The 9,878-nt window shown below is 39.1% G+C and overlaps 1 protein-coding gene across 2 annotated transcripts in view; it reads right to left on the reverse strand.

Annotated features, from left to right (window-relative positions):
- Positions 1–9,878, reverse strand: part of TES (testin LIM domain protein) — a 38,452-nt gene that overhangs the window by 4,003 nt on the left and 24,571 nt on the right. For both annotated transcript variants that reach the window (XM_018558541.1, XM_018558549.1), the window contains exons 5-6: positions 5,392–5,607; positions 155–313 (exon numbers count right to left, since the gene is read on the reverse strand). In XM_018558541.1, coding sequence (XP_018414043.1) covers positions 155–313; positions 5,392–5,607 — 375 coding nt within the window. The remainder of the gene's footprint in view (positions 1–154; positions 314–5,391; positions 5,608–9,878) is intronic.

A 9,878-nucleotide genomic window follows, 5' to 3' on the forward strand; every position in this document is an offset into this window, starting at 1 on the left:
CTCGTTCTCTATACCACTCAGAAACTTGTCTTATGCATTACAGAATTATTATATATTCAAATAATGGAATAATGGAAATATAGAGGACAAATGCAGCAGAAAAGCAGTGAAATGGAAGCAGGAGTGACAGTTGTAGTATAGTGAAGGGTCTTACCACTGCATGGTTTTTCACATAGCAAGTCTTGCACACTGGCTTGTCATTCACCATCACATAAATTTCCCCGGCCAGGACACAATCACAATCAAAGCAGCAAAAATGCTTCAGGTGCCAGTTTTGTCCTTCTGCTTGAGTGTATTCATTGCTGAAAATCAGCTTTAAAAAAACAAAAACAAAAAAGGTTTAATGAACAATATTTGGTTTTAAGAAAATCAGTAGTTACTTCCCTTGTGCTTTATGCTTTTTTTAATGGAAGCACCAGGTGTCGCTACAACCTAACTTTCAAAGTAATTCTGCATGCCATCTAGTGACCAGTAAAGAAAAATACATGCATGAGGAAAACAAATGACATTCTAGCAAACAGATCATATAATCTTAACGCTAAAACTACTAAAGAAGTAGTAGAAAACTGTTCTAAGTTAACGATTTAAACAATGCAGGTTTGCATGGCAGAATGTACAATCAAAGATCATTTGATCACGTTGCATCCTTACATCACATAAAAGTGAGATTGTGAACATAAAAAACACTGAGAATAATACAAAAACAATATGAAATTTACACAGTTTAAATAAGCTAAAGAAAAGAATGCTTAAACATAATAGAAATCATTTCGAATCAAACTATTTAAAATATTGTTGGTTTAATTTAATGACAGAATGTGCAATCAAAGATCTTTTAACCGAGTTGCATCTTTACATCACATAAAAGCAAGATTGTGGAGATAACATATAAACTTCTGAGAACAATACAAAATTTTAAATGTACACGGCTTAAAAATTCTACTAAAATCCTAAATCCTTCTGCCTGTAAATGCCAGGAAACATTAATGTTTTAGAGTACTCAGAATATACTTTACCACCAGATAAAAAACAAACTGTTCAATAAAATACTACCACTGGCTACATATTGCTTGCTACAGTATGGCAGACAAGAAGTACAGATGACAAGAAAAAAAAACTAAGAAAAATACTATGTCATATACACCCTCAAGCTTCTTTAAAGTAGAGACTATACACAGGACAGCTGTCCCATTCTAAACTGCATATGATCATTCACAGCTATGATGAGTCTGCAATGCAGGTTGGACATGCTGGGCAAAAAACTGCTGTATCTGAGCATTTCCCATAAGTGCTGTGAACTTTCACTGTGCCAGAACATGGCACAGCTCATGTTTTCATTTATAATCTTAAGTATGTATAACTGCCTTGAGGATGACTACTTCACGTAGACCTTTTCACATGTAGGAAAATAAAAAAAAGAGAAAAATTACCCTCTGCAACTGTTGCTATAGCCAGCTTATAAAACATTGAAAAACAAATCGTGAACTGTACTTCCCATAAACACTGCTGTCTGCATAGAATGTATAGCAAATTAGCATTCAGATTTGTCCGTTGAAGTCTTGCCTCTTTCCATGCTCTTTTATTTCAGGCAATTGCAAGTTTCAGAATGATGCCCAGTTGCCCTAACAACTGGCTTTGTATAGCTTTTCTTTAAAAAAATACACCTATACAAATCTAGCCCACTCTATTCTAGTATTCATCTATTCACTCCCTATTAGACTCAGAATCTAGGTTGCAGCAGCTCTAATTTTTAATTTTAAATATATTGGATTTATAAATCTATTAATGTATTGAATTCATTTATTATTTATTTCTTATATACACTTTAATATATACACTTTGTTCCCTGAATTGGATCAGAAGTTTTTTTCCTAAGCGCAGATTTGATATCTTACTATAATAGTGTATGCAGGCTTGGAATTTTGGTAGCGAACTGCCTAATAATATGTTTCCAATTTTTTCAGGTCCCACTTAAAACTTTGTAGTCAAGCTACTTTTATTTGGAAATGGGAGAAGATGTTGGAGAAAGTACATTTATATTAGTCCCATATACAAATTGTATGGTACACCTGCCAAGAATGGATTACTGGACTGGGGGAAGATGAATGCAAAAAAATACATGGTAAACCCACAAACAAAATGGATAACTGGACTAGGCGGAAGATGAATGCCCAAAGTACATATTGATCACCTTAGCACGCATTTTCCATCATCCAATCTTTAGCTAACTGGTAGGTGGAATGTTGTACGGATGGCCACTAGAGAGAGAGACCCGGCTGTAGACCAATGGGCCCAGAGGCTGCAACAAGAACTGCACTTCGAGCTGAATAAAGAGCAGCAGCTCTTACCAGCCATTATCAGGCTCTTCTTTAATACATTTACCTTTCATTGAAGAGATACTTGTACAGCTGATAAGCAGTTTTAGTTCATTCAATTTTTGCTACATTTTTACATTAGGAATGTCTACCTTAGCCTAAATCTTGTGACCATTGTTTTCATAGCATTACAGTCGCAAGTATGCAATTATCTCTGCCATGTAGTCATTTACTGAGTGCTGCTTTTTTTTTAATTTTATTTTAATATGGCTTTGTATTTTATGTATAGTGCAGCTCCCTCTGTGTTTTCAACATTTTCTATCTCCAACCTTGTCTATGCTTGGCTATTAAGAAAATGCAAGACCAAATACATCATTACAGTCTGCATTTTGTGAATGGCCAAAACGTAGACAGGGGAGAAGACACAACACCAGCACTCGTGTCAGATCTACAGCGCCAATGTCAGCAGGGGGAGGAGGTGGAAAACTAAATTCAATAAAGCTAAAAGGGGTCTTTATAAAAAGGGCTATAAAGAGTGCACACATTAAATAACAATACAACAGAGGTAATAGGCACTGTAAAGCTATACAAATTATGGTGCTCAAATGTTTGTAAAAATGTATCCCAATCCGATTAGGTATTTTTTTATCAAACGATTATTAAATGTTAAAATAAAATAAACATTGGCTCAACTTGCATGAATTGGGGAAACAATTATTGATGCATTTATTTAGAATAAGGAACAAAGCTGTAATCTTTCAGACATCCCCTTTGACAGCTGTGTACTGGACCTGCTAGGGTCAGTGGAAGGATCCTCATTTAACAAATCAGAGTGGTAATGTAATAGTCTTTCTCAAGCTGTTGTCTGTAGAAGGCGATATAGAGAAAGCCAGCCCATAAGAAAGCAAAGTCCATTGATGCATGATCCGTGAGCGAATGACGTTACAAAGTGATCTTTTGGTTTCCCCTTACTGTTGTTTAATGTAGTTGCATTGAAACATTTGCGTTTATTGCATTCTACAAATTGCTCTTTGCCTTCCTGAGCTGGCAAAGAAGTGCAATACAGTTTAAAAGGGGAATTCCACCTTTTTGAAAAAATAATAAATACACACTTCTTAGTAAAAAGGAAAAATGTGCATTTACTATTTTTCTTACATTGGAGCTAGTAAAGCATTGAAACCATGATCATTGGATCATGGGTGCAGTGCTCTGGCTCCTGCAGACTGGAAGAATGAAGGGACTAGAAGTGCTGTGATATTGCTGCATTTGTATTCCATGGAGAACTATACACTGAGTGGCCAGATTATTATGACCATCTGACGTTTGTAGGCAAATTAGCTGTAATTAGCTATAATTTTGTGCTGAAGTTGCTAGAGGGCCAGACCATTATAAATAGGGAAGCAGGTTGTTTACCACGTCAGTAGAAGTTATTTTTTTCTGAAGATATGGGTAAACAACGCGATTTAACAGCCTTTGAACGTGGGATGATTGTTGGCGCTCGGAGCCATGGAGCGAGTATCAGCAAAACAGCAGAATTCGTTAAATGTTCAAGAGCAGCTGTTGTTAAAGTGTTTAAAGACTGGACTGTCAGCCGAAAATCTGGGTCTGAACATGCAAATTGTGGCCGTCAGCGACTAGTCAATGTTAGGGCAGAACGGAGAGTGGCAAGACTGGTACAAGACAACAGAAGGGCAACAGTGCAGTGTCAGATTCCTTCCATCACCTTTCAACATCTCGTGGAGTCACGAGGCGGCCCAACGAAGTCATCTCGTGGAGTCATCTCGTGGCTCAACGAATTACTGATGGGGTGGTCATAATAATCTGGCCACTCAGTGTATATCTGTCAAAGGATCTGTGAGTGGATAATTCGGCTGTGTGGGTGGAGCCACGTACAGCTGCAATGAATTTAAATGTGGGGAGAAGAACTCCATTCGGGTAAGTAGGGGGGCAGGAGGAGGGGTGGGTTGTGATCTGACCATGTTTCATGTTACATATGGGTGTAACATGAAACATGGTCAGAAAGATAAACTTAGCCTTTAAGAATCGTAAACGTCAATCTTAGGGATGCACCGATATAAATCGGCCAAAAATGGCACTTTTGGCTAAATGCAGAAAGTGCCATTTTCCTGCAGATACACATCGGCGCATCCCAGGCTTCTTTCCTCCCCTGCTGAACGCTGCTCTATGTCCCAGCAGGGAGGAGAGAAAGTGTGACAGCCGGCCGAGTGCTGCAGGAGGAGAGCGCTACGAGCGGCCGGCGTTTCTCCTCCCACACCGCTCAGCCGCCTATCAGAGTCCGGCAGAGCGGTGTGGGGGTGGAGACGGTCCGTGCTGTCACAGGAGGCTGGGCTCTCCTCCCTGCTCTGCTCGCTCAGCCTCCTGTGACAGCGAGTCAGAGAGGAGAGCAAACACTCATTGATCACTGAGTGTTTGTAGATAATTGAGGACATAGTATGTTGACTATATCCTCAATTATGAATGAATGGGAGTAAGCTACATCACCTCCTGTTCATTCATAGTTGTAGTTATAGTAAACGTACTATGTTCTCAAGTTATCAATGAACAGGAACACTCAGAGGATTCCTGTTCATTGATAACAGGGAACACAGAAAAAGAGATTGACTCTGTGTTCTCAATCTCTTTTTCTATTTTAAAAGGCAAATATCAGGGGTCCGTTTAGACCCCTAATATTTTCCCGAAGCCCCTAAAAGTAAAGTAAAAAATAAAAATATTTTATAAAAAAAAATGAATAAAAATATAATTTTTTAAAAAAATGTTTATATAAAATAAAAATAAAATATTTAAAAAACATTTGAAACATTCAGTTTTGAACTGACAATTTTTTTTATTTCGGTTTCGTTTTTTAAATTTCTATTTCAGTGCACCTCCAGTCAATCTAATGCGAGATTTTAGAAAACCCATATAAAACAATATGACGACCAGTCAACGCAGCCTCAGATACCAAATCAATTTAAGAGGTATTTAAACAATCAAATTTTGTTTAACCTAATTGGGTGTTTGAAGTTCATTACACTAGTGTACCCTTTACTGACTATTAATGAACATGAAGATTTACCTCATCACAGCCTCCACAGCGTGGTTTCTCACTGTCACAGTAATGGCGACCACAGTAAAGCTTTCCTTTTTTCCAGAAGTAGATCATGTCAACTAGGAGTTCGTTGCAGGTGTTGCAGACAAAGCAAGAAGGATGCCAAAGCTTGTCATAGCCAGCCCGCTCTGCATAAACAGCAGGGTCACCCTCCCTCATGGTCTCCTTGCATCGGAAGCAATACTGTGGACAACAGCAATTAAAAAAAAAAAGTTATAAAATCAGCAAAAACATAAAAGTTTGAGCATAAATATTTAACTTCACATCAAACATACAATGTAACACAAGATAAGGGTTAAAAAAAAAAAGGGAGGACAGGCTTCTAAAGCATGTTTGATACTGTGCCAGTTCCAACACATGTTGTTCTGCAACCTACATGTTTCACAGCTCCAAAATGCCATGCAGACAGTGACATGGACCATCGATTAGCTCTTCCGGGACACTTCCTAATCCTGGTGTGACTAAGAGGAATAGGGCTCGCCACAGGAATTAAACAGGCATAGCACAGCTATTTTCAAAGTGATTCTCGATGTCTCAACACTCCCTCTCTACGCAACAATAAAATGCTAATTAGCAAACCAATTGTGAGAGCCCTCTCAATCTTTTAACCCTTCCCTGCATTCACAAACATCCCATTGTCTAGCCAGAAAAACGCCTCGGATGGAAAAATTGCTTCATTCGTGGCAGTTGCTTACAAAGCAAGATATTCCCATAACTGGAGATGTGCTTGTGATGAAGTTTTGTGAGTAATGAGGATCTTCTGTGACACACAATCGGTTCCACGCATGGCTGAAATCTCGATCAGCGAAAGAAAATAAATACAAGCAAGTACGCTGTGGGGGCTGATACACATGGACAAGCCAACAACTCATAAAACACGGGCAAATGTATCCACAGCACCTTGCTTATCACTATTAAGAGGGTTAATGGTGGTTTATAAAGTAGGTGAGAGCACTGCTTTTGTAATGGTGTACCATAAATTATCTAAAAAGAATTTGGAATCTGTGTGAAAACAAAATGTTTAAAAATAGCTGTCTGGCACCATAACTAAAATAGCTAAGAGGTTTCTTTACACAACTACAAGTGAAATTAAGAGTGTTCTTTAAAAAGAATGTTACTAATGAACACACTTAGGACTTGTTCACACCATGTCCATACCTCCCAAGTGTCCCTGATTTGGAAGTCCTGTCATTCATTTGGAACCAAATCCCTCTGTCCTCAGTTGTCCCTCTTTTTGTTCTAATGTACAGATATCTATGAAAAGGTTGTATGTAACACTGAAAGTGTTATATTGCCTTTAGCTTATCTCTTAATTATCTTGGTTGCCATTTCCAATATAAAGGAAAAGTAATGGTGAAAAAAAACCCAAACATTTCTGGGTTTAAGCAATCACTTTTAGCATATACATTCTATATGGTCCCCATAACTGGGGATGGGGCAGCAGTGTGCCCATTACCTAAATACATTGTGCTGGAAGGTATCCCTATTTCTCCTCTTAGAAAGCTGGGAGGTATGCATATCTATTGAACTGCGTTTTTCTGCACACCACTGCACATGAATGGTATGAACAGGACACATAGAAAAACAATTGTTTTCTATGCAGCTAAATGGACATGGAGTGAACAAGACCTAATGAAGACAACTTTGAAGCTGACAATGTGTGTAACATGCAGATGTCACAAGATGAAAATGATTCGGTCACAGATGTTTGAAAACCTTGATTTTGAACTGGAAAGAGAAAATAGTCTACAAATGTTGTATTAAAACATACACTGATCAGCCAGAACATTATAACCACCTGCATAATATTGAGTAGGTTCCCTTTTGCCACCAAAACAGCCCTGACCCATCGAGGCATGGACTCTACTAGAGCTCTGAAGGTATGCTGTGGTATCTGGTGGGGCCTCCATTGCTTCCCACATGCCACAATGAGCCTTATGAGTGCTATATTTATGCAAGATTCTTTATTTATGAAAGCTCTACATTTATGAATTTCGAAAATCACCTTTGAAAGGAGAATTGCACAAAGTAGGGATGGAATGTGATATGGCAAGGAAGTGTGATGTGTAACTCTGTGCTGTATTTTCCTGGGAAAAAGCTCTCTGAAAACTCTGATGCCAGCACAGCAGCATGCAAGCTGCCTGCTTCTGGTACCTGCCATTATGGGAATGGAGTTGCTTGGTTTAAAAATAGATCTTCTTTAGTTAATTACTGAAAGTGTATTGTGGCTGTGCGTGGCAATGCCACTATGTAGAATGGCTGAGAGTCCTGGGTGACCCTTTTTCCAGAGGGGCTGAGCGGCTCCAGGAAAGAGCTGCTTTTACAACTCATTCCGGGTTTTCTGGATTATAGTTGGGATCCTGGGGCCGGGAGATTTCTAAGCGAAGTGGGAGGGAAGAAATCTCCATTCCTGGGTCCGGGCTTTAGTGGTGACCAGCACCAAATGATGGTGCACCTGTGCACAGCCCTTATGAGGAGGATGCTGGGTCAGGTTCAAGGCCCCACCTGTGAGCCAGGAGAACTCCACCCAGGAGTCAGAGTGGAGGCCAGTGCAGCAGGGAGCTGCGGGGTTGGGAAACCTATTGTGCAGGTTAGCACGAGACCGTCTGGAGGAACAAACAGTGGCCTGAGGCCGGAGCAGTGGTGCTGTGAATGCAAAGACAGGAGGCTGGATTTGGCTGTATTTCTGTGCAAGAGCTGCTAAAGAACCCCTGCGAGGGTAATCGCATAGTTTTGTGAATGTTCATTTAATAAAAGTGGGCGAGGAAGCCCTTTAAAATAAGTCATGAGCGAGTGGATGCATCCTTAATGCACTACCATTGGAAACTAATTCTCACAGTATGTTAACCCTAACTATAAACGTACTTGCCCATTTTGGTCTGTTGAAAGCATTTTGTTATATTTAGTCTAAAGGTTCAAAAATATATAAACGTGTTCTTTCCTGCCAGAAATCCAGGGAGCTTGCAACTTCTTGTACACTCTGCAGTGTTATCAGCCCTACCAGTTCCTCTCTGTGGACTACAGAACGCATCCTCCTATATTATAAGGATGCAAGTCGGAAGAGTTTTGAAGTCCTAAAACACTACTTGTCTTAGGGTGACAACACTCACAGATACAGTAAGAAATTCTTTTTAATCGATTAATTTCGATTTAATTATAACGCACATACAGATCCAACTACATTGGAAAATGAACTAGGATCACACTAATCCAGCACGTTATTAGTCTCACTTGCCCCACTCAATATGGCTGCCGCTTGAGTGGGGCAACTCAGAATAATAATGTGCTGGATTATTGTGATCCTAGTTCATGTTATTACTTCATTGCTGTGCTGTATGTGTATAGGCCAATGCCGCGGCTGGTGCTCGTGCAGAAAGTTTTAAAAAAAAATGTAATTGATAAAAAAGATTAACGATTAAATCGAGAAATGAATCTTTAATTTACACACACACGGCTAGACGAATCCAAGGAGCCATGTAGCCAATGGTCCTTAACTAGAGAAAATCTCAGAAGTTAGTCACCAACTGTAATTTTTGTTGACAATGGAGTTGGCTTCTAAAAAGAAAAACCCCAAAAACTTTGTTCTGTAAAAAGCCTAGGGAAATAAAAATAGGAAATAAACTTTTCAGTACATGTACAGCATTTATGTACTTTGAGGTTTATAGAGATGTGTGGCCATAAGTTTGTGTGGTCCAGTGGCAGGAAAAACAGAAGTGGCCGAGGTGGTCACAGAAGTCTGCCCATGGCTGGTGTGCTCGTTTATAGATGCATGTGCTCCAAGATAGAGACTCTCATAGTTTAGAGTTAGGACTGCACTATAAGAGGTGCCTTGGCGCGCCAGTGCGGCTTTCACATCCTCTGCAGAAGACGTGTATCCAAACCTCTGTTATTATCCTTAGTGGTGAGACAAGTTGTTTTACATGCTGGTTTGTGAGTGTGCCATGATGCCTTTCAACTGTTTTACTGTTCAAAGCCCATTTCGTGTGCACCTTACTGTATAACTGGTGACAAATTGTGGAGTGCGTTTGTCGTTTGTTTTGCTTGACCGTTTATAGATGCTGCCGCAGAAAATGTTCATCAACACTTAAAAGGTGAACCAGTTACGCAAGTAAAACAAGCAATGCTATAAATTAATGTATTCTGTTCAGACCTCTGCGTGGTATGTTTCTTCTCATATTCTTTACTGGAATACCAAAACTCTGTAGGTCGTTTCAACGATGGACAATGAGAAATATCTTATTTGGAGTTCACATATTTCTGTTTTAGTCCAACAACATACTTTCCACTTCTATAAATTTTGCAAGTGGCAACATAAATACTAAGCGACACAAATCTAACCACAAACTATAAATATGTCATGTGTTATTTCTAGGATCTATCTGTTGAGAAAATATGAAACAGAACCACCAAAAAAAATTAAAATTAATAAATAAGAAGACTATAAAATACATGCT

This window comes from Nanorana parkeri, unplaced genomic scaffold (genome assembly GCF_000935625.1).
Source record: "Nanorana parkeri isolate BGI_ZX_2015 unplaced genomic scaffold, ASM93562v1 scaffold15, whole genome shotgun sequence".
Classification (NCBI taxonomy): Eukaryota; Metazoa; Chordata; class Amphibia; order Anura; family Dicroglossidae; genus Nanorana; species Nanorana parkeri.